Raw genomic sequence first — 25,612 nt, 5'->3', positions numbered from 1 at the left:
TGAACCACATACAACACTGCCATTAATTACACTACCTGCCCAGTTAGCCAAGGAATCCACACGCTTCTTCTTATTAGGAGGCTCTTCCTGGAAGATAGAGGCATTCAATATGAGCTTCAGATCCTTCTCACAAAAGATTTTACAAGCTTAAAAGAGACATTTAATGATTATTTGTCAATACAAAAATATATTTTTCATCACTGGCTGGATCTCAGCTTTAGGAAAGATGGGCTAAAGTTTATTTTCAATAAGATCACAGATCATTTCACTCTAATCGTAACTGTTTTTATGTGACCGGCATTGTACAAAAGCAGAATTGGACAAACTGCTGGTGTAGCTTATATGCGTTCATTCCCTTACGATAAAGAAGTGTGCATGATTGTATAAAATGCACACTTGTAGTGTACTTCAAACACTTAAATTACAGAAAATATTATATTAATGAAATAAAAGTTCACTTTCATGAGTGTTTAACACACTTAAGTAGAGTTTTAAAAAGTGCACTTTGAAATAAAGTAAAATTTTAAGTCTTACTTAACAGTGCATTTTAAATTAAGTTTTCATAATATTTTGTCATGCTTTAAATAAGTACACTTTTTTTGATGTGTTGACTAACATACTGAAGCACATGTAAAGATTATAATTTTAACTGCGGTGTGATATATTACATTTAAAGTGAACATTTAAATATACTAAATTGCATCTTTATCATTCCAGGTATTACAAATATGTTTAAATACATGACATAGAAGTTTTAGCAGAAATGACATTTAAGTATATTTTAGTTTACCATAAACGCTTGACAGTAAATTCAACTTTAACCATAATTCAAAGACAACAGAATTATGAAATTACATTTAGAGATGTGCAAGTACTACTTAAGTGGGTCAAAAAAGCACTTAAGTTCAGCTAATTGCATTTAATATAAATGCATCTATAAATAAATACTATAATACGTCCATTTAATTGCCATTTTATTTAATTTAAAAAAACATGCAATGAACTGTCTGAAATTACACTAGTCTATTCTTCTAAATTATATTATTTCCACAACAAGTATGCTGAAGTGTACTTCTCTTCGCAATGGTTCACACACCTGTTTCTCCTTCTCCTCGTTCTCTTTGCCCTCTTCCATTGGCGTTTCCTGGAGTTTCTCAGTGTACCTGAGCAGCAGTGAGTTGCCCAAACGAGAGCCCAAGAACAGATAACCGGCCTCCATGGTCGTCATCTGAGAGGAGAGAGATGAGAGAGTGTGTGAGTGTCTGTGATCAAGCGCAGAGGATTCAAAACGGATGCTGCCGGCTCAGCTGATCACTCACACAAGTGGTCAGGACGCTGGCGGCAGCCTTATCGAAGTGAAACGCCCGCACGCTCCTCATGCCATCTGTGATGAGCGTCAACACGTAACTGCAACATGACAAGACACACGGTCAACAAACACGGTCAGATCTCTGATCCAAATGACCAAATGTGACATAAAGCTCTTTTGTTGGTTTCGATTGCTTCCGAGTCGCTTTGGATAAAAGTGTCTGCTAAATGACTAAAATGTAAATGTAAAATGTAAAGCATATGGTCAAAAAGCGGAAGGTCTCACATTTCTCCTTCTTTTAGTGAGATGACCATCTTATCAGAGGTGATGAAGGATGATTGAGAACAATCCAGCGTGATCTTCACTTCCTCCTGTGACCCTGAAGAGCAAAACAGACTGAATTAGAGTGAAATGGCACCAGTTAGCAATCGTAACTTTGACTGTGAAGAGGTTATTTTGGGGAGGGAAGAAGTCTGAGCAGAACTTACTCAAGGGGAAAGCTGTGGTGCCGTTGGTCTGACTATTGAGTGACACTCCAAACGGAGGAACGCTCTGGTTCAGATACAGCAATGAATTCACAGCGAACACCACAACTCCACCTGAACACGAAACACACAACATTATCATTCAAACAGCTTGAAGAGATGGATGCTGGGATGCTTTTAAGCCGTACTGAAGTACTGGAGCCTTATGTATGCTGAACACTTGACTTGTTTTCCTTCACCTTCTGGTTAAAGTTGCCCAATTTATATCAACAAACAAAACTCATTTCAAATACTTACGCACAACAGATGAGATCAGAAGGCCTTTAAGATCATAAATTATTGTTGATCTTCTCACATTTTAACATTTATGAAAGAAATTATATCATGCTAATGCTTGTAGAGTTAATATTGGCTAAATTTATACTGTCTAAAACAAGCTTCCAAAACAAAAATATATAAAAATAGATGAAATACAAGAACTGGAAGGTTTATTTTTCTGATATGACTTAGAAACACTCATTAAGTTCAAAAGAAAATACTCCTAATACCTATAACAAAAATATTGCCATAATAATACAGTGGTTCTCAACCAGAGGGCCTGAGCACACTTGAAACAGGGGGTCTCAGAGAACTTACAATGATTTCAAATACTTTTTAGTGAATAAAAATAATAAAACTAACAATAAAACTTAATAAAACTATGAGCTAAAACAACTAAAAATCAAGATGGTCATCCCCTTAAAAACTGAGTCGGAATGAGCAAATTTTCAAAAATGAGTTCTATTTATTTTCACATTCTCCATTAAAATACCTTCAAAAAATGACTGTGCTACAGTCTTTGAAGGCGATTTTGAGAAAAATTGAGTTAAAGTTTTCTGAAGATTCCAAAGCAAAATAACCTTTTCCTCTAATCCTTTTCTTAATAATAATTACTATTTTATTAATCACAATATAGCTATTTTTACTTTATATTTGTTATTAAAAATAAGAACAAAGATGCAAATAAACAGTAGTTTAATCAAAAGCAGCGAGTGCTTCCGTCTTTTCTTTTAATGTTTGATTAAGATCGAGGCAACTCTACTGTAATGCATGGATCTAATATAATGTTACACATCAGATTTTTCCCCAAGCATTAACTAAACATTCATGTAAGACAATGTAAGACATAACAGATTATGTCTGAGTGTCTACTATTGTCCTTTTGCATTATTGACACACTGTTTTCCTATTTAATACTGTAAAGCTGCTTTGACACAATCTGTATTGTTAAAGGCGCTGTATAAATAAACGTGACTTGACTTGAATCTTGCCAAGACATATTTCGCAATAATGTACTTTATAGGGTGATCGTTTTGTTTTCATCTGCATGGGTTTGAAAATCATTTTTCACTGGTTTGGACTCAGAAAATTTACAAACAAAGGTCATTTTAGATGTTTAATTACTATTATAAAACGGATAGTTCCAGTCCTTGATTCTGATTGGTTGAGCCACGTTCGAAGCCGTTGTAAATTACACCACAAACCTACACCTTTGTTTACTTTGTGTGTTGCTCGGCAACCACTTTGTTGGAACCACAACTGTTTCTGAGGAACTACATTGTTTGGTGGAAGAATACTGTTTTTATTAATACTGTTACACTTTATTTGCTCTGTTTTACTTTGTGAAAACTTCAAATTCGACCAAAACTGACATTTTTCACTTCTTTTGCCTATAGCTCTGAAGAACATTACGCTTCTAAAATTTCTGGATTTAATTATTCATGATTTATTATTATTATTGTTTACTTAACAGAAATTTGGGAGTGCCATTAGAATAAAATAATGTTTGAAAACAAAACAAGGGCTAGGGGGATATTCTTGCAGACAATGGAGGACCTTGTTGAGAAGCACTGCCATAAAACCAGAGGTGAACGTCGGTATGGAGCTCATGCAGGTGCAGTAAGAGTAGAGGTGAGTGAGGATGATATTTTACCGATGGGTTTGGGCACAGCCATGACCTGAGTGCAGTCGAAGGGCAGGTTACTGAGAGACCAGATGACTGGATGAACCTTCTGCATGATGTTTAGAGAGATCGCCACGATACTGCACGTGTCCTGACGCACTGCCACACGCCTTAACATAACAAACAACACAAAGTGTGCGATGCTAAAGACTGAATCACATGATCGAGACAGGAAATGCATGTGTAATGAAGTGTTGATAATCAGATGAGCAGTCGTACCCCGGCCACGTCTGATTGGGCTCAAACAGAATAAGCAGTGTGGGCTCGTAGTAACCGTGGAGAAACTTCATATCGATGATGTTTAGGAGTTTCTCATCCAGTTCACGAACATCAATGATGTAACTGGGAAGGAAACTTGATTTCTGCCTAAAAAAGAAGAAATATTTTGAATGAGATCTTGCTGTAAATAAATACCAGTTTAATTTGAATAGAGTCTGATATGCTACAGTTAAAAAGTTTGGGAATTAATACTTTCATTTAGCAAGGACACATTAAATAAATGTTACATTTCTATTTCTAACAAATGCTATTCTTTTGAACTTTCTTCAACATTGTTAATAATCAGAAATGTTTCTCGAGCAGCAAATCAGCATATTAGAATGATTTCTGAAGAATCATGTGACACTGAAGACTGGAGTAAAGATGCTGAAAAATCAGCTTTCCATCACAGGAATAAATTACATTTTTAAATATATTACAATAGAAAGCAGTTGTTTTAAATTGCAATAACATTTAACAATTTTACTATTGTTACTATATTTTTGTATCAAACAAATTCGACCAAAAAAAAAAAAAAACCTTAAAACTAGTGCTGTCAAACGATTAATCGCATCCAAAATAAAAGTTGTTGTTTACATATGTGTGTGTGTACTGTGTATATTTATTACGTATATATAAATACAAACACATACAGTATATATTTTGAAAATATTTACTTGCATTTACAGGTATATATTTATATTATTTATATTACAGATAAATATATTTAATATATAAACAACATTTTTCTTAAATATATACATGTATATGTGTGTATTTATATAGGCATAATAAATATACACAGTACACACACATATATTATGTAAACAAAAACGTTTATTTTTGGATGCAATTAATCGCAATTAATTAATTAAAAGTACTACTTAAAACATTTTTTTTTAATTTTTTAAATCTTACAAAAACATTAAAAATATCTTACCAACCCCAAACTTTTCAGTGGTAGTGTAATAATTTAAAATGCCAGCAAATATTTAGAAAATATTGTTCGTACCCCTCTCCCACAATGCCTTCTTGTTCATCGGTCAGCGTGTCCTTCCTGAAGGGCAGAACCACCAGGCACGTGCCGTACACCAGCATGACAGCGCAGCGGTTCTCTGGGTCCACCCGCACCATGGGGATGTGCAAATTCTGAACAAACCCTTCCTGAAACCATCCAAACACACAGCACAGAGCGATCAAAACACACACCTCCACAGATCAGCAGTTCAACACATCCTCATCCATGCAGTACACACTCTCAACTCCGGCTCCTCGAAAAAGTGCAGCGACAGAGTCTTGAGATCATGCGTGCCTGGATCATACTCCACAACTGAGAGCTGGAAGAAAAACAAACGCACTGACTTTAGATACTCTTCAAAGCTTTAATTTTGCAGGAAGTAGCTGTAATGTAGTCACACGTACCTTGGCATCTTTGAAGCTGAGAAGCAAGGCGTCTCTGTTGGTGGCCACGAGCTGAACGCTGGCCATGGACATCACATTTCCAAAGAGAGAGAAAGACGCCACCTGCTCCAGCTTCTCTTTTCGGCTCTTGCCCTCTACAATTGAATATTAATAATAACAACAACAATCACAGCAAAATTCATAATAATTTTAATCTACAGGATGCTTGACTGCGGACCAAAAATGAAAAGTCTTACCTGACGACTTTTCTGATTTGGAAGTGCTCTAGAATGCAATAAGAGAAAATTATTAATGTTTATATTAATGACCCATTTAAACCAAACAGAACCAAACCAAGTGACTTTTTATTTTTAAATATAAAGAGAGCATAATTATATAAAGTTATTTATATAAAGAGACAAAAAATAAAAACAATTCACAACCAGTTTCTAAGGTTTAAAATGGTAGGAAAAAGAAGAAAACAATGTTTGTGATTTAAAATGATTGAATTATTATATTACACTTTTATATTAAACTTTAATATTTATCATGACATAAAATAAATATCATACATTTTTCCTTGATTTACAGAAGACCCACTAAACTGTCATTCAGTGTAACAATCTTGTCAGGCATATTTACAACAAAAAAATCTATTTATGACATATTAAAAGACTTTTTGAATTACTATCACCCCAAATACTAATTAGTTGTAATTTTGCATTTTTAAAATGTGCCACTATCCTAGGTTTTGCCCATTTGTCAGTAAGAATTTTTTACTCATTTAAAACAATAAAATTGAATATGCTCCCTTATTCTTTTATATATTTTAATATGCATAAGTCAGAATAAGCATGTTGTTTGAATTTTTACATAAATATTGTTACACTGAACGACAATGTAACATTATTTCAACCAAATTATTTTTAGACATTTTATTCTCCAAAAACTTATTTGAAACCTTAAAAGCAGACACTTTACTTACATTTAATGTGCTTTCTATGGACATAAAATCAAGATGCGGACATCTTAACGTCACTGACCCGCATATACATATATATATATATACTATGCATAAAGTTATATACAGTCAAACCACAAATTATTGACACACCAGATATTATTTTTGATATCTTTTTACTAGTGGGTGCAGGACACTATAGTTCATTTATGTAAGTGAGGATAGCAAAATAAAGTAAACTGTGACATATTATACCCAAAAAATCTTCATACAGTGGACTACCAGTAAAATTGATAAACATTTTTTTTTCTTTAATTGCTAATGTGAACTTTTTACACCAACCACAGACTGAACAAAATTAAGCATTGCATGGTAATTGGTTAACCTAAATTGGTATTATCTAATTGTGTATCTAAATTTGACAGCTATTCAACCGAATTCATTACATACCTTTCTATCAAAGTTATCTGACATTATCAAGATGAATTTGTTCTGACACAGTTTAACTAATTTTCTAAACTATAGCGAATAAACTGTGATAATGTGAGAGAAGGTGTCTGAATAAATTTTGGTTTGACTGTATATATATATATATATTGCTATTTAGTATATGTGACCCTGGACCACAAAACCAGTCTTAAGTCGCTGGGGTATATTTGTAGCAATAGCCAAAAATACATTGTATGGGTCAAAATTATTGATTTTTCTTTTATGCCAACAATCATTAGGATATTAAAGTAAAGATCATGTTCCATGAAGACATTTTGTAAATTTCCTACCGTAAATATATCAAAACTTAATTTCTGATCAGTAATATGCATTGCTAAGAACTTCATTTGGACAACTTTAAAGGTGATTTTCTCAATATTATGATTTTTTTGCACCCTCAGATTACAGATTTTCAAATAGTTGTATCTCAGCCAAATATTGTCCGATCCTAACAAACCAAAATTTACACTTAAGACTGGTTTTGTGGTCCAGGGTCACATACATAGTTATATATACTCACTATATAGTTAAGACAAAAGTATTTCAATCCTTCGAACCCGTCAAACATCAGTGGTGTGACTGTTTCTTGACTCCATTAAACACCCTCTAAACTGAAATTTCACATGTCGCGTCTCATTTCGGTTCTATTCAGCAGAGACAGAAACACATCCCTCACCTCCACATCATAAATGATCCTGTACACATACAGCTGAGATGTTCCTGCCACCACCAGGTTCTTCTCTTGGCTGGAGATAAAGTTGCAGTACACTGCGAACTCCACAGCAGTGGGCGGATGAGCCTGACGGTACACCGCGTACATGATGAAGATGAGGATGAGGATGAGGAAGAGCAGCTCTCCTCAGCACCTACACACACACACACACAGAGAGAGAGTGAGGACTAGCGCTTCACACTGTTTACAAACTCTACAGCCGCTCGTATTACTATCTAACTGATCCACAAACCATAAAGCGCCAAATACACACATATCCTGGCTTATTCTTGTGATGTACTCATGTCCACGAACGTTTATTGACATTATACGCATCTCAAGCTTTTCCTGCTAATATGCTAGCGAGCTGTGTTTGATCATAATAAACATCATCTGTAGACACGCAAAATAAACTCGAACATACCAGCGAATTATTGTGCTGTTTTCCAAATGAGCCCTTTGACTAGTGGGTCTCATAAATATATTTATTTAACCCCGAACTCAGCACATTATCAGCACAGTGGACAGCACTTTCTCATTCATTACACTTCCCAGAATGACTCGCGGCAGCAGCGCAGCGCTGAAATGTGTCCGACACGCGCACTGAGCGCGACGTGAGTTCCCTTCTCTGCGCCGCTTACGTTCTTCTTCGTCTTCTTCTTCTTCTGCGCCGCTTACATTCTTCTTCGTCTTCTTCTTCTTCTGCGCCGCTTAAACGAACTCTTTTCTTTGAATGTATCGCTTCTAAAACATGTACACTACCAGTCAAAGATTTATGAACAGTAAGATTTTGAATGTTTTTTTTGAAGAAGTCTCTTCTGCTCACCAAGACTGCATTTATTTGGTCTAAAGTACAGCAAAAACTACAATTTTGAAATATTTTTTAGTATTTACAATAACTGCTTTCTATTTGAATATAATTTAAAATGTAATTTATTCCTGTGATTTCAAAGCTGAATTTTTAGCATCATTACTGCAGTCACACGATCCTTCAGAAATCATTCAAATATTCTGATTTGCTGCTCAAAAACATTTATTATTATTATTATTATTATGTTGAAAACAGCTGAGTAGAATTTGATGAATAGAACGTTCAGAAGAACAGTATTTATCTGAAATAGAAATCTTTTGTAACATTATGACATTATATATGTCTGTATCATCACTTTTGATCAATTTAAAGCATCCTTGCTAAATAAAAGTATTAATTTCTTTCCTCACCCAAAAAAAAAAAAATATATATATATATATATATATACTGACTCAAATCTTTTGAATGGTATAGTGTATAGTGTTACAAAAGCTTTTTATTTCAGATAAATGCTGATCTTTGGATCTTTCTATTCATCAAAGAATCCTGAAAAAATGTACTCAACTGTTTTAAATATTAATAATAATAATAAATGTTTCTTGAACAGCAAATCAGCATATTATTATGATTTCTGAAGGATCATGTGACACTGAAGACTGGAGTAATGATGCTGAAAATTCAGCTTTGATCACAGAAATAAATTACATTTTACAATATATTAAAATAGAAAAGTTATTTTAAATAGTAAAAATATTTCACAATATTACTGCTTTTGCTGTATTTTGGATCAAATAAATGCAGGCTTGGTGAGCAGAAGAGAATTCTTTTAAAAACATTAAATAAATTCTACTTCAAAAACTTTTGACTGGTAGTGTATTTATGTTATATATGTTAACATATAGATGTTATGGACATAGTAAATATAAAAAAGTGAAAATGTTCAAAAAGTCATGATATTACAATTATAATATAATTATCATATTATTTTATTAATAGGTAACACTTCACAATAAAGTTCCATTAGTTAACTAACAGTGAAAAAGCATTTATTAATCTTAGTGAATGTTGATTCCAACATTTACTAATACTTTATTAAAAAAAAAAAAGTTGTATTTGTTAGTTATTTAATAGATCTGAGCTAACATGGACTAACAAAGCTGTATTTTTATTAACTAGCCTTAACAAAGATTAATTAATACCGCAACAATGTATTGCTCATCGTTAATGTTAGTTAATGCATTAAATATAGTTAACAAATGGAACATTATTGTAAAGTGTTACTTATAAATATTATACACACATATTCAGATGGGCATCAATTTAGATTTTAAAAAGTTATTGGTGTTGCCAAATTATTTCAAGTGTGACGATCTGAGGAACCCCAAATCTTTTTATTTTACAGTGTACAATTAAATAATAGAATTAAACATGAATCTACTGTAAACATTGTTACTGTATTTATACTGCTATTACTGTATAAAAACATTGTACAGATAACTTCATTCCAGCATTTATTTACTTTATTTTTGACACCAAAAATACTAATCTGTGAGTGATGTGAAGCTGACAGTCTTAAAACAAACAATATCAATATGACTGAATTCATTTGTTTAAAAATATCAATCATTAAAGCACACTAAAATATGCAAATATTTTGTCAGTCACTTACAACACAGAAGAATCCAATTATTCACACAATAAAAAAACAAAAACAGAAAACAACACTCAACTACTGTTCAGAGCCAATCTTGTTAAAAGAAACACATCCGCAGTGAAGTGAGAGCGGTTTAATGATTAGACATGATTGCCAGTGACATTAAAAATGTGAAAGTATGCGGTTAGCCGTAGATCTTCTTGCATGTGATAAGGTACTCTGGATAAGCCTGCGTGTCGTTGAAGATGACGAATAGAGTCGGGGAGCCGATCTGATCCGTCACGCTGTGGTATCTGACAGGAATGCCAGAGCTCTCCTTGAGCGGGGCGGTTTTGTAGTCGTATTTGCCCACGGTGAAGTCTCCGGTCAGCACTCTGGCCACAAAAATAAACTTGTGCCCGTCCGCGTTGGGTGGGGAGTAGGTGTCAGACACGGACAGCGAGGCGTTCACCGCAAAATACACGCCCTGACCGTACACAGTGGCTGTCAGAGAAAAAAGAAGATGCATTTTTAAATTCACGTATTTATGTCTCATTTATGTACTATTATAGTTTTTATTAACATTTTGAATTAGATTTAAATTTTCTCTTTTATTTTAAGTTTATTTTAAAAGCTATTTTATTGTGTGTTTTTGTCATTTTTATTAGTTTTGGGGGTTTTTTGTTTGTTTTTTTTGTGAGTCTATATAGTTTTTATTTTAGTTGTAAGTATTAATGTTTATTAATTATTTTTTACATATTTACTTCAGTTTAAAGTAAATGAAAATAAGAAACATAGCTGAAATAACATAAGTTGTTTTTTCAGCTAATTCAAGTAACAATTTTTTTATTTCTAGATTTAGTTAATGATAATAGCCCTGATTCATATGAAATAGAACATTACATCACATCACAATTTTTGTCACATTTAGATGAATTTGGGATTTGGGTAATTGATTGGGTGTTCCTGGGATGTTGCTTTTTCAAAACCTAATGTATGAGCCAGTGTTATTTTGGTATCAATTATACTATTAATTATAGTTTTTAATATTTTGAAGTAGATTTCTATTTTTATATTTTCAGTTTTTACTTAAATTTTAAAGTTTTACTAATGTGTTTTTGTCATTTTTATTAGTTTTTGTTTTTAATGTCTATACAGTTTTTATTAGTGCCGTCAAACAATTAATCGCATCCAAAATAAAGGTTTTTGTTTACATAATATATGTGTGTGTACTGTGTATATATAAATACACACACACATACATTATATATTTTGAAAATATTTACATGTATTTACAAGTATATATTTATATAATTTATATTATATATATAAATATATTTACTATACAAATATAACACATTTTTCTTAAATATATACATGTGTTTGTATTTATATATACATAATAAATATACACAGTACACACTCATATATTATGTAAACAAAAACCTTTATTTTGGATGTGATTAATCAAGATTAATCGTTTGACAGCACTAGTTTTTATTTAATAGTTTAATTTAGTTTTAGTTGTTTTATTACTTCAAGTTAAACTCCACAAAAAAAAGAGAAATGTTGCCTTGGCAACTAGCTGAAAATAAAATTTGTTAAAATGTTATTCTTTAAGTCAATGTTTATTTGATTTGAAATAAATAAAATGTTTTTTGGTAACACTTTATTTTAAGGTGTCCTTGTTGCACGTTACATGTACTTACTATTATAATAACAATAAATTATGCATAATTGCATGCAAGTAACCCTAAACCGAACCTTAATCCTAACCCTAACCATATAGTAAGTACAAGTAGTTAATTAATATTACTCAGTACTTAAATGTATAATTACACTGTAACAAGAACACCTTAAAATAAAGTGTAACCTGTATTTTTTAATGGTATTAGTTTTAGTATTAGTTAACTATAATAGCCCTGCTATAAGCATGCTAACTGTGAAGCTTGCCGTATCAAACAGCAGCATATGACTGATTCACAATCACAGCATAGTACCGTTTTTCCCACAGAAGCTCCTGTTGAAGCCGTGAATGCATATCTCCTTGACGCTGGTCTCACTGGTGCCGTGGTAGAGGGTGCGCTGCACCTGCGACTCTGAGGAGCTCTGCTCAATACTGACCTTCTTCAGCCTGTACTGGTCATGCAGGAGTTTATTCATCAGCTTCTCAACCTGAAAACACCATCAGAGTCAGTGTGAGAGATAGCAGCCGATAACAGACAACCAAAATCACTTCCGAAGCAGATAATCATTCCTATAAACTTTTTGAATCCAAACCTAATAGTAAATTCACAGGTTTTTACTCTGAAAACTATTAATGTCTTGCACACTAACCACTCTGAACTACACATGCACTGACAGACACCGAGTTGTGCGACCGTGTTAAATCATACCTTAATGATTCTGATTTTGTTGTGGTTGTCCTGAAGGGTGTCATAGAAATCTTTGACCACATTCTGGAATTCATCAGAGTCCACATCCACGGGACACACTTCAGGTATGCTGGACAGCAGACTGTAATCTTCATCTGAAAAATAAACATTGTCTACTAAATACACACTTATGCCATTTGTCGTGATTCTGGCCTGTTCCCTGTTTTCTTAAGTTGCTTCCTGTCTGCTGTGTCTTTGTAGTCAGTCTGTAGTTCTTCCGGCTTCCCTGTTTCCTGTGCTCATGTCAGGTCTTGTCCAGTGTTGGATGTTGTGTTGGCTGCCTCGGTTCTATGCCTGTTCCTTGGTTCCTGCTCCTCATCCTTGGATGCTACATTTGGATCCTACTCTCCCTCATCTCTGATTTCCACCGACATAACACCATTTCTATAAGAGCTATTTATCACATTAATCTAATGTGATCAATTACAAAAAACAAACAAATATTCAAGTAAAGGGTGTGGTCACATGCTCTGCGAAATTTCAAGGAATCTGTGCAATTGGGAGATCACAAGAGGATGAAGAAGTTCCCCATATGCAGATTTTGGTCATGTTAAAGTTGGTTGTGTAAAAAGTGACTTCTGTGTGAGCTGTGCTTCATACCTCACTGAACTACTGACAATGAACCTTTTTTGTTTTAGTAAAGTGACAACATCTTCAGATTGTTCTACAATCAAACCAATTCAAGCTTGAAGTATCCCATTCAGACCAAACCACATTAACATTTGCTACAGGAACACTTTAGTTTAGGGGTTGCTTATTAATATGCATATTACTAGCATATTGGCTGTTTGTTGGTACTTATAAAGCACATATTAATGACCATTCTGCATGCCTTATTCTTAATCCTGACCTACCCCATTCCTAAAACTTACCAACTACCCTACTAACTATTAATAAGCAGCAAATTAGGAGTTTATTGAGGCAAAAGCCATGGTTGATAGTTAATAGTGAGAATTGGTCCCCAAACTAAAGTGTGACCAATAATACTAATGAATAAGGCCAGATACTAAGATAAAACAAATAATATATCAATTTTAATATATTAAAGTCATAATATATATTTTTGTAATTTCCTTTGGCTGGCTCAATAATCCTAATTCCCAATAAATTCATAATTTAACATTCTTAAATTATTTTAATTTGAAGTTTTTTCTCAACACTGAATTATGCAGTTTATTGTGAATAATTTGACTAATTAACTGACATATCATTGACAATTAATTCAATTACATTTTTTATCAACTGACAATACCAAATCAACAACTGACTAAACAAAAGGATTGATTGATTTGTTTTTAAATACAACTGACAAAACTAAATCATAAAAAAAAAAAATCTAAATTATTAAATACTTTCATATTCTTAAATTATTTTAATTTGAGAGATTTTCCCAGCAAATATTGATTTAAGCAACTAATTGTGATTAATTTGACTAATTAATCAGAATATCATGTGTAATCAACTTGACATAATCAACAACGTAATTACATTACATATTCTTAAATTCATAAATAATTTCACTAATTAATTGGCATATCATGTGTATATCATCTGAAAAAGATGTATGTCTGGAAACTATTATGAAGAACTATTTTTAAACAAAAAATAATGATAGTGAAGTCTGGCATCAACAGCAGAGACGGTGGAGTCTCCCTTTGGGGATTCCATTATTTTGGGGGTTTTATGTAATTCAGCTTAATTTGTACCTTCACCTTCTGTGTACAAGTCCTCTGTGCTCAGCATTTTCCGTTTAATAGACACGGATTTCCCGGATGCCAAACTGTGCTCTTCCATCTTCTCGAAGTCAATGCTGTATGGCTGATTGTTGAAGAGAATATCGATCTTCTTCTGCTTCATCTTCCAAGCGTTCTCAATGAACACCGTGGCATCCGGCGAGTACGGGATGGCCTTCGAGGAGGAGCCCTGCTCGACCCAAACCCACTGTACGGTCTTCACAATTTCAGCATCCGACATCATGTTCTCTGTCCTTCTCAGGACGTTCTTCAGGTCCATCACGGCCTCAGAGACGTACTCTTTAAAGCCGGAGAGGACTGCGGTGGTGCCCTGGATGCTGATCTCGACCGCATGCTTCCTCTTAATGAGCTCTATGCATCTCTTCTGATGGGAGGAGAGTTTCCGCAGGTTCTTGTTCTCGACCTTCTCCTCACACTGTCTCAATCCAACCTTCTTGCCCAATGCGATGTCCACCCTGACAAGATCATGGTTGTAGTTAGCAAACACACAGATCTCGGCTTTGTTAGCTGTCGTGATGGTGTCTTGCAAGGACATTTCAAACGCTCTCTCCAGCTGCGTGTTCTCCTCGTTTGGCATGGACTCTCTCCGGGACAGTTCTAGAGCTTTCTGGAAGTCCTCTGCATCCGATCTTTGGTTGAGCTCCATTGACATCTGAATGGCCAGCAAGAAGCTTGCGTCTTCGTCGAGGCTGCAGACGTCCATGGGTGCAGAGGTGCTCTGGAGGTCATGGGCCTGCAGTGATTGGGGTTGGTCGGCCTCTTCTTCTGTTGCTGCTGAGGTATCTTGACTCCGGTCTGAATACAGATCCAGAGATTCAATGTCTGTGACTCCTAAACTAGAAGGTTGGGGGTTCAAATCGCTGCCAATGACTGCCAAGATCTTCTTAGCTTCTTCAATACGAGCTGAGTGACAGAAAACATTCGGTAACCATTGGGTGTAAACAAAAAACAACAGATTAGCATTGTATTTAGGGCCCAATGAAATCCGTTATATATTTTTTTCCCAAATTCTGTTTTATTTTGTTCCAAATTCCATTTTTTCCATTTTAATTTTTCTGAACAACTTAATTTATTATTAAAAGCCCTATGAAAGATTGTGTTTTTTCAGAAATTCTATGTTGTGTATTTTAATTTTTCTGGTTATCAAAAGAAGGCATAACACGTTAATTTAATTTAGGCTATCTTTTAATGAAAGCTAAACAAACTCTTTATTTTTTGGCAATCAAAGGGGGTTTAATAAAAATTAAAACAAAGAGGCAATATTGTGTGATTATTCCTTAAAATAATTAAGTTGTAATAATTGTATTAGTAATAGTAGTAGTATTACGTACATTCTACTGGACAATAGTAATATATTTCTGACACAATTTCTTCAAATTAATCCAAACTTTTATTTTGACGGGTTGCCATGAGGACCTTTAAGTTTCTGTGCGTATTTGACATGACATTATTTTTACTCAAATGAAAAGGTGAAATGCTCCTGAAGTGACTCTCAGGGCAGTTCTGGAGATGTTGTTTGTGTATATTTATGTCCTCATTAATTTAGACGGCAGATGCTGAAATCACCGCGAGCGTCACGTGCGCTTCAGTGTGTGTCTAGCAACGAAACCGCGCGTCTGCACCACTCATTCACACAGAGACACTCAGAACATGCAGGATTAATATTTAAATAGTCTTTTGCGGCTTAATATTTACAGATACTAGTGCATATCTCGATTTGATTTTAGTGTACTGACCTACTTTTGATTAATTAATCCAAAGTTTGACAAACTCCGTGACATTCCACGTTATACAGTAAATTTCATTGTTATAGTTGGATTCTGCGATTCCGTCTGTGTTTTCCGCATTGCGCAACACAGGGCCCTAAATCATTGTATTTTATTTCACGCAGAAAAGAAGTGGAACTAAAGGGTCTCGGCCCACTTATAATTAAACGACAGGTAAAGAATCAGTCAGGGAAATGATCTATAATGACCTGAAGTACGTGCATCGGTTGAGTTACGACCATTTGGGACCCCAGCAGTGAATTGCTGAATGGAGTCTGCAGAGGAACTTCTCTGGAAGTTTTGACAGGTTGTCATTTTCCATGCCAGCTCCAGTATGTCCTGTGGAAAGCACAAATACAATCAGCCCTAAAGTATTACTGAGCATATGAGATATATATGGATAAACAACAAGGCTGCATATATTACATCATCTTCTAGAGGCTCCCAGTGCACTTTGGCCATGTCGATATAGACTTCGAACTTTGCTGTCATCTCTGCCAGTATGCTGACACCCTCCTCCTCCAGCAGGAAGCGGGAAATGCCAGGCTGGGTCACCACAATGGTCTTTGTAAAGATTGATCCGATAATAGCACTTAATAATTCTGCCGCTGATTGGCACACACTCCACTCTCCCTGAATCTGCGAGTGAAATTAAGAGATTGCAAAGCAATCATAAAAGACAATTACCACACAGTTCATAGTTCTCACTTCAGCTCAAGACTGAGAAAAATTACAACACATTATAATAGAAATAGAAATGATAAGAATTAGGAGAAAAATTATTCCATTTCAGAGGCAATAGGCTAAGTTTGCAAGATTTTTAAAGAGAAGTTAAGTTTCTGAATATCTGCACGGCTGTGATTCACTCTGATATTGAGTACCTTAGATTTTCAACACAATATTGCAGGATATTTATACTTCACAAATTAACTGAATTAAATAAGATAATTTAATATTTCTTAATTTTGTTTGTTAGTTAATTACTTTTTTTATTTTATTTACTAACATCAATTCAGTAAAACTCAATCCTATTATATTACATATCTATATTTCTCATTATTCATTTTATATATTAAAAATAATTTTAAATACTTTTATATATTTATATTAAAATAAAAATACTTAAACACGATTTAACCATTTTTACTTTTAAAAATTATTTTGTGAACAACTTCAATCAATTCTACAACACACTATCGTTCAAATGTTTGAGGTCAGTAAGATTTTTTGTTTTTGATGAACTTCTGCTCACCAAGGCTGCATTTATCTGATCAAAATACAGCAAAAACAGAAATATAGTGAAAACTTATTACAATTTAAAAAAAATTAATTTCTATTTGATTATATTTAAAAATGTCATTTATTTATGTGATCAAAGCTGAATTTAACTCCAGTCTTCAGTGTCACATGATCCTTCAGAAATCATTCTAATATACTAATTTGCTGGTTATTATCAATGTTCAAAAGAACAGCACTTATTTGACATAGAAATCTAGAAATAAAACATTAAATGTCTTTACTGTTACTTTTAATCAGAGGCGGACAGAAGTATTTTTACTCTGATAAAGTACAGACACTTGAAAAGTACTTTTAAAGCAGAGTGTTTTTCTTTAGAAAACTTTACTTCACAACATTCCAATGCATGATATCGTACATTTTACTGCACTGTTTCATATTAAATATCATTTAATACTTAATTACATAAGAAATCTACTACTTTCTTACTTTTACTCAAGTAAAAGTAATTCAAGGATTTACTTGAGTACAAGAAAGTACTACATTTTTAATGTACTTAAGTATTAAAGGTAAAAAAAAACTAAAAAAAAACCTTTATTTATGAAGCGTAGTGCAGTAAAAAAGTACCACATTACGCTTTGGAATGTAGTGAAGTAAACGTTGTCCAAAGAAAAACACTCTGATAAAGTACACATACTTTTTAAATTTACTTCACGGTTGTCCACCTCTGCTTTTAATCAATTTAATGCATCCTCGCTGAATAAAAGCATTAATTAAAAACAAAAAAACTTTTTATCAATAGTGTAAATGTAATTTAAACCAGTTGAATGAAAGCAAACTCAGTAACTAACACTCAATCCATCTCCAGTCTCCAGTGGGAATAGGATGACCTCTCCCATGTCCGCCAGTAGATCTTGATGATGGAGTTGCAGGAACTTGAGCATTCCTGGCTCCATAGACAGGACGGTCTCTCTGGCGTGAGGTGCTGAGAAATGCAACCATCTTCTCTTCATTGTCCTTCTCCATCCCTGTCAGGGTGACGGCAGTAATCACTCCACCAGCGTTGGACAGTTTGGCAATGCAAAAGTCCAGAGACGCCAGGAAGTCAGACCACTCCGTTGAAGAGAGCATGCTCTCGCACTCTTTGGCTATGGGCACAGTGAACTCTGATATCTGGGACTCGATCAGGTCTCGGGCCTGTTTGACTGCGCTATGGGACGGAGACGTTACAGAGACCGTGCAGTCTGACACGCTGTAGGTTGAAGGTACGATTTTCAAAGACAAATTCAGCCTCTTTTTAACATCCTCCCGTCCGAGAAACTCAGCTTTGAGTTTATCGTACGTCAGACGGTCCTCCACAACACCAGTCAGGAACTTCAGAACTTCGTTTTTACGTCTTTCAACCTCAACTTGGTCAGGCCCTTTGATTTGGACGCCATCTTTTGCTAGACTGACGTCAAATTTGGGGTGATCCTTTTTGAGGTTCTCGAGCAAACTACTCAAACTGAGCAGGTGATGTTTAGTGGCGTCAAGCACAGATACGAAGCTAACGCATTCCTTCTGGACAGGCGGCTCAGGAGCAGATGCAGTAGTCGCTAAATTTGTTGCATTGTCCGGAGAGCAGCTTTGTCTCCCAAGCTGGTGCTCACCGCTGGGACAGAAACAGTCAGACTTTGGGGTGAGACCGGCTGTGGTTGGTTCTCATCCGTCGATGTTCCCTGTTCATCTTGACCGCTCACAGACGACTGATCCTCAAGAGCATGCAAGAAATCAAAGTACGGCTCCACTACTAAATCTGTACCTTCATAGTGATGGGATTTCTGGAGAACGTCGTCCACAGCTGTGAAAGAGAAAACTCGATTGAGATTCCAGAACTCTAAAACAGAGACTTCAAAAAAGACATCTTGACTTACATTTCACATCTTTAAAAGAAACCTTAGCACGTCCATCAGCTAGCATGCTAACTGCCAGGACATCAGCGCCTCCAGCACGACTACTCTCAAAGTAGAGCTCCAGCATGTCCTCTGTGAGGGCAAGAGACAGATTGGCCACCAAAATGGAGTCTGTGGATTCGACCTGCTCCAGAGTGAGATTTGCTCCGTTTAGAGGCTTCTTGGAAAATTCGTCTTTAAGCGTCTGGAAATCTATGGAATCATAGACAATGACAGAACATTTAAGATAAGCGTACCACAGATTATTATCATGCATTCATGCGTGAATTTATTTGAAATGGTTCTAGATTTTGTGCAAGCATTAAAGGGAACATCGGATGCAAAATTGACTTTTACATGGTGTTTGAATATAAATGTGTCTTACCAGTGTGTGAACATAACCACCCTACAATGATAAAAACCATTCATTACTTTTTTATTTTATGCCCGAAAAACCTAAACAGCCTCAATTATGAAGCCGTTTTTTGATTCTGAGCAGTATAACGTCATCTTGCTCAGGCCCCGCCCACAGCCGCTGATGGACTGTCCCGTTTTAGCATATTTCCGTCCTAAGTCTTCACTTTCTCCTGACATGAGAGCCACTGAGGACGCAGTGGATTAGTTTTGGTTTGGTGGTTTTGAATACACTAAAACGGAAGAGAGGTGCGGGGTTAGCAGTAGCTCATTATCACTTAAAGAGACATGCACCGAAACGGGGCGCTGTGAACAGAGCTGATTTTGACGTATTGTTTTACACTACCATTGAGAAATATTAACCAAAGTATTTTGCAGACATTTCAGGAAGACCCTAAAGAATCATACCAACCTATGGAAAATGGGCATCCGATGACCGATTTAAAATGACTAATAAGAACTAAAATCTCTGATAGAGTGGCTCTTAAAAGTATTTGCACACTTAAAAATGTACTTAAAAATATCATTATTTGATACTAAATGCTGCTCAATCTTTTCTCAGAACTAACTTCCTGTAATTTATGCATTTTAAAATGTAATTTATTCATGTGATGCAAAGGCTTAATTTTCAGCATCATTACCGCAGTCCTCAGTGTCACATGATCCTTCAGAAATCATTCTAATATGCCGATTTGCTGCTCAAGAAAACCATTTATTATTATTATTATGAATGTTAAAAATGGTTGTACGACCTAATATTTTATGGAAACCATGATGATGCATTTTGCATCCTTGTTAAGGAAGCATTAAATTAAACTAGTTTCTTTTTATAAAGTCTGTGTTCGAATTCTGCTCCAGCTTTTCTCAGAATTGCCTTCATCGTTTTTACTGTTGCTGTTGTTTTAGTGAAGTTTAGCGGATGTATAAAGTCACACAGTTCACACAGGTGTAGAGGAACACATTAACATGAACATGTTCCACTAACAATTCCTTGTGAAACCCAAGACACTTTTAGTGAAATGTTTTGCTTGAAAACTAGCTTGTGCTACAATATTTAATTCAAATATACACAGCTTAGTATGATATTTGTAATGTAATGCAAAGACACTTTTTTAAATGTGGCGCCAATAGTGTTTTCTGCATGTACTGCTGATAGACTGACGAGCTACAAACCTTTGTCTAAAGGTTTTTTTAGGTGTACTAGAACCAGATCCTTGTTCGGAGACTGATACAGGATGAAGTCTGTTTCACAATACATCCCAGTAACATTTTCCACATAAAGCTCCACATGGTCCAGTGAAGTTTGTGGATTGAGCCCTTTCAGCAGCAGTTTTCCAGGGTCCTTTGGTGGTTTCCTCCGCACTGTCAGTTTGGTATTCTGGAGGGCATGGGACTTGGAGACAACTCTGGCAGCAGCTAGTGTAAGAGAAACAAAAGTTTTGCTTATGTGTGCTTGTAATATTGTCATTTTATTTATATATTTTTAAATATAGTGTATTTTTAATCTATTTAAAGTAATTTTTTTACTCTCTGCATCTTCAAAAACCACCAAAGCATGGTTTCCATGCTTCTCAAAAGAGACCACGTCCCCTCCTCCAGAGCGTCGTGTGTTTTCAAAGTAGAGACACAGAAGGTCCTCGTCCAGATCATCAGGAATATCCAAAATCTCCAAACTCCGCTCCTCCAGGCCGCCCTCAGCCATCCTGACAAAACAGAAAACACACATGAAGAATGAAGTGGAGCCGGTTGAGAATAACTGACATTCCTGCCTAACTTACTAGGAAAACCATATGTGAGGCTACTGCAATTAAAATAAAAAAAATCAATCAAATCAAATGTTGTGTTTGTGGGGGTTTCCTTTCTTTTTCACGTAAAATGGAAATGTTTTCATTTTCCTTTTTTGGATTGTTTTTGAGGATTTATATATGTGACCCTGGAGCACAAAACCAGTCTTAAGTCGCTGGGGTATATTTGTAGCAATAGCCAAAAATACATTGATAAAATTATCAATTTTTCTTTTATGCCAAAAATTATTAGGATATTAAGTAAAGATCATGTTCCATGAAGATATTTTGTAAATTTCTTACCGTAAATGTATAAAAACTTCATTTTTGATTAGTAATATGCATTGCTAAGGACTTCATTTGGACAACTTTAAAGGCGATTTTCTCAATATTTTGATTTATTTATTTTTTTTGCATAATCAGATTCCAAATATTTAAATAGTAATATGTAATATGTATCTCAGCCAAATATTGTCCTATCCTAACAAACCATACATCAATGAAAAGCTCATTTATTCAGTTTTCAGATCGAAAAATTGACACTTAAGAGTGGTTTTGTGGTCCAGGGTCACATATTACTACAATGCACTTACATTTTTTACAAAGTTGTGTATAATAAGCTGATCGACAGATAGACAGATACCAATAGTTAGTATCTGGATGAATAGATGGTGACTGGATGTTGTAACCTCATTATAAATAGAAATCTTATATGCAGGTAGATAGATAGATAGAGAGATGGATAGATAGATAGATAGATAGATAGATAGATAGATAGATAGATAGATAGATAGATAGATAGATAGTAGTTAGGAATAAAATTAGAAATCACGAGTACTTAGAAATCGATATACTTGGTAACTGGATGCTGTGAACTTGTTGTTATATATGAAAATATATCTTGTGTCGTGTAATAATAAAACAATGCCGAGAAAGAGAAACTGAAAGGGTGAGGCTGGATCATAACTGACAGTAACGCATTAATACTCATAATGCGAAGAAGAATATAAACTGTGCACGATAATGTTTGAAAAATACTTGCATGATAACAGCATAACACAATATTGAGAGTTAAATTGAGCAGGATTACCTTAAACATGAACATTGACTGGCAACTGCCGCTGCTGCTGTGACTCACTAACGTTACTTCCTGCTTTGAGACGGTCAACAACACTACTGACACAGAAAAACATTACAGGGATACAAACAAAAATAATATTATTTATAATTAAATGTTTATAACACTATTGTACAAATAATTAATAATAATAATACGTAACACTATTTTTAATTGCGGTACTAAAGACGTATTACCAACAGCCAAACTTTCAAACAATTAATTAAATAAAATATAAAAATAACGTTACTTCTATATTTGCGAGATTACGTACGGTTGCCGATAAATATACGATTAACGACGTCGTCGCGATTTCAGAAGTTTTTCGCCGCCATCCGAGAAATAAAAGTCCCCTGCGTAAAATTATAAGCCCCTCCCACCAGTGTTTTACGAGCCCAGCTCAGGCGTTCGATTTCTGTCAATCATTCGTTTCAACCAATAGCAGCGTTTGTTACTGTGATGTCTGTCTTGTAAGTATTGCGCATGCGTGAATGCCGACGGCGTTTTATAGCAAGCTCACGCGTGAAAGGTAATGCGTTGAATGTTTACATTTCGTTGCTGTATACACTGATAAATGAAATTAAAAATAATATTGGGCGGTTTTGTATCAAATATGAGGAATAATGCATCTAACTAGTTTTTAATAGTAGAACGTGTCCGTACACATTGTAATGATAACTCTCTTAGCTATATGGGTTCTTAGCGTAACGTAACTCATGTAACTAGTAGATGCATTACTATATATTAATTTAAGAATATATCTAATATATTTATAGTGTTTAATCACTATAATAAATCATTAAGTAGTAGCAGTTTATGTGTATTGCAGGCCATGGATTCTCAGAAAGACATTCAGCCTCCTAAACAGCAGCCGATGATCTATATTTGTGGAGGTAATTAGTCTCTTCATGATGCTTTAAGTTATGTATGTCATGTATTGTATGTATTAGTCATTGATAATCATGTCTCTTTTATAACTGTGCAAACAAGATCCCATAATGCAGTCTGTCCCTGAGCTGTGGAGTGTTTTCTCCTGTGTTTCAGAGTGTCATACAGAAAATGAGATCAAGGCCAGAGACCCCATCAGATGCAGAGAATGTGGTTACAGAATCATGTACAAGAAGAGGACCAAAAGATGTATCCTTTCTCAGCTAAATAATGCTTAGTGGTTAAAAGAAAAGAAAAAAATATCTGCCATCATTTACTCACCCTCATGTTGTTCCAAACCATAACCCACATCGTATGCTGTAACTTTATTTTCCATGTAACATTATGAAAAATGGAACTTGTAATCTGTTCTTTTCCATGCAATGACAGTTCATAGTCACCACATCTGTAAAGCTCTTAAAAAAAAAAAAAAACAACCCCATAAAAGTGGTCCATCTGACTCATGTGTTATTTTCCAAGTCGTCTGAAGTTATATTAAGACTTTATTGTGAAAAACAGACCATTTAAATTCATTCATCATTGTTCTTTCATTCATTCGATTCAAAAAGTAGGTTTGCCATTATGCCGTTTGATCACAAAATGTCTAATCAATGGCAATTGCTGTTAATAATGTAAAATATAGCGTGGATTTTTGGAGCTTTACAGCTGTGTGTGAAGAACAGAAATGTGTGGACATTCTTCACAATTCTTATGCATTTCATAGAGCATATGGTGGTGAATAAATGATGACATGTTTTGTGGTGAAGTACTACTTTGATTCTTCTAATAATTACAAAATTAAGCACTTGCCATGGTTTCTTGATTCAGAAAATTCATATATATATATGCCATACTAATTAAGTAATTATAGTTATGTTTACATTTTGATCAGATTTGTTTGGTTATTTTTTTGGTCTTCTGTATTAACCCTCCTGTGTTCATTATATTTTCCCTTAACTCCTGTTTCCAGTGGTTGTTTTTGATGCCCGATGAGATGAATCTGCTGTTTTCCTGTTAGAATTAGCTTTTTTATCTTTGACTGTGTAAATACATGTGTACAATTTGAATGGATCAAAATTGAGTAAAATACAATTTACCAAAAAATTCTTGAGTGGATGTTTTCTTTTTGTATTTGCAGTTTAGAATTATAAATTGACTTATGTTTTGGTGTTAACCGTGCTCAAATCAAGTAGTGAGTTGTTCTTGTAGTTTAGGATGAATGAAGGGATTTTTTTCCATTATAAATGGAAATATTATCAGCCATCGTAAGGTGCAGTTACATTATAGGTCTATTTTACGTGACCAACTTGTGAACCTGTTGTGAAGTCTGCGTGGGGAAATTATTCGCCCAATCACATGAATTCTTGTTGAAAAGCAAATATAAATTAAAGAATGTAATAATATTTGGTGTCATTGTAGTGTTTTATAGTAGATTCCACAAGTTTGTGTGAAACCTGATGATCACGTGATCCGGCATGATTTGTGGGGAGAAAAAAAAAATCTTTAATAGATGCAAAAACTGCACAACAAATCTGTCAATCTGTACAAATGAATTCAGATGATCAGAATCGCAACTTTACTAACATTTGGACAGTTTCATAATCCTAAACCTATATATGTTCTCTGTGTGTCTGGGAAACGTTTAGGCCTACTCCACTCTTAAAAATAAAGATTCTTTATTGGCATCAATGGTTCTATGAAGAACCTTAAACATCCTTTAAATAGTCGAAAAAGGCTCTTTAGATTTCTAAAATGTTCTTCAAAATTGAACTGTTCACTGAAAGGTTCTTTGGGGCACCAAAAATGGTTTTTCTATGGCATCACTGCAAAACATTTATTTTTAAGAGTGTAGCCTGCAAAATCTGTTATTTTGTGCTGTTATAAGCACAAAATCAATTTTCTGTTTCTTTCAATGAACCGTCACACTAGTGGTCAACAGTTTTAAATATTTTCTTTTACATAAGTCTCTTATGCTTGTCAAGGCTGCATTTACATGATCAAAAATACAATAAAAAAAACAGTAATATTGTGAAATATTTATACAATTCAAAATAACCCATTGTTATTGTAATATATTTTAAAAAGCAATTTATTCCTGTGATGTAAAGCTGAATTTTCAGCATCATTACTCGAGTCTTCAGTTTTGTTTTGTTTTTTTATTCAGCAAGGATGCATTAAATTGAACGT

At 34.5% G+C, this 25,612-nt stretch overlaps 3 protein-coding genes across 5 annotated transcripts in view; 1 reads left to right on the top strand and 2 right to left on the bottom strand.

Moving 5' to 3' along the window:
* Positions 1 to 8,238, bottom strand: part of cpsf1 (cleavage and polyadenylation specific factor 1) — a 30,828-nt gene extending 22,590 nt beyond the window's left edge. The window contains exons 1-13 of one of the 2 annotated variants that reach the window (XM_058754035.1): positions 8,042 to 8,238; positions 7,582 to 7,771; positions 5,713 to 5,740; positions 5,477 to 5,610; positions 5,311 to 5,391; positions 5,067 to 5,218; positions 4,016 to 4,162; positions 3,767 to 3,906; positions 1,798 to 1,908; positions 1,595 to 1,688; positions 1,320 to 1,407; positions 1,097 to 1,228; positions 36 to 87 (exon numbers count right to left, since the gene is read on the bottom strand). In XM_058754035.1, the coding sequence (XP_058610018.1) occupies positions 36 to 87; positions 1,097 to 1,228; positions 1,320 to 1,407; positions 1,595 to 1,688; positions 1,798 to 1,908; positions 3,767 to 3,906; positions 4,016 to 4,162; positions 5,067 to 5,218; positions 5,311 to 5,391; positions 5,477 to 5,610; positions 5,713 to 5,740; positions 7,582 to 7,725 (1,303 nt within the window). In that variant the 5' untranslated portion in view covers positions 7,726 to 7,771; positions 8,042 to 8,238. Of the gene's footprint in view, positions 1 to 35; positions 88 to 1,096; positions 1,229 to 1,319; positions 1,408 to 1,594; positions 1,689 to 1,797; positions 1,909 to 3,766; positions 3,907 to 4,015; positions 4,163 to 5,066; positions 5,219 to 5,310; positions 5,392 to 5,476; positions 5,611 to 5,712; positions 5,741 to 7,581; positions 7,772 to 7,870; positions 7,986 to 8,041 lie in introns of those variants that run through there. The other variant, XM_058754036.1, reaches the window with a different exon arrangement.
* Positions 8,239 to 9,800: 1,562 nt separating this feature from the next.
* On the bottom strand, positions 9,801 to 22,847 carry parp10 (poly(ADP-ribose) polymerase family member 10). Its single transcript, XM_058754163.1, is given in 14 exon segments — positions 9,801 to 10,565; positions 12,062 to 12,236; positions 12,458 to 12,591; positions 14,203 to 15,153; positions 16,226 to 16,355; positions 16,443 to 16,655; positions 18,104 to 18,236; positions 18,238 to 18,850; positions 18,853 to 19,092; positions 19,166 to 19,396; positions 20,771 to 21,013; positions 21,125 to 21,300; positions 22,472 to 22,554; positions 22,773 to 22,847. Coding segments are annotated over 12 exon segments (3,537 nt in total). The 5' UTR covers position 21,300; positions 22,472 to 22,554; positions 22,773 to 22,847; the 3' UTR covers positions 9,801 to 10,266.
* Positions 22,848 to 22,879: 32 nt separating this feature from the next.
* On the top strand, positions 22,880 to 24,546 carry polr2k (RNA polymerase II, I and III subunit K). 2 transcript variants are annotated; one of them, XM_058754166.1, is made up of 4 exons: positions 22,880 to 22,968; positions 23,328 to 23,391; positions 23,543 to 23,635; positions 24,396 to 24,546. In XM_058754166.1, exons 2-4 carry the CDS (start codon positions 23,331 to 23,333, stop codon positions 24,416 to 24,418), a joined length of 177 nt encoding a protein of 58 aa, XP_058610149.1. In that variant the 5' UTR covers positions 22,880 to 22,968; positions 23,328 to 23,330; the 3' UTR covers positions 24,419 to 24,546. The 2 variants fall into 2 exon arrangements, with proteins under 2 accessions (XP_058610149.1, XP_058610148.1); XM_058754165.1 differs by having other exon boundaries at positions 22,889 to 23,027.
* Positions 24,547 to 25,612: the final 1,066 nt, after the last annotated feature.

This window comes from Onychostoma macrolepis, chromosome 19, assembly GCF_012432095.1.
Source record: "Onychostoma macrolepis isolate SWU-2019 chromosome 19, ASM1243209v1, whole genome shotgun sequence".
Taxonomy (NCBI): domain Eukaryota; kingdom Metazoa; phylum Chordata; class Actinopteri; order Cypriniformes; family Cyprinidae; genus Onychostoma; species Onychostoma macrolepis.
The sequence above is the reverse complement of the archived record's forward strand: the minus strand, read 5'-3'. Positions and strand labels throughout refer to the sequence as shown.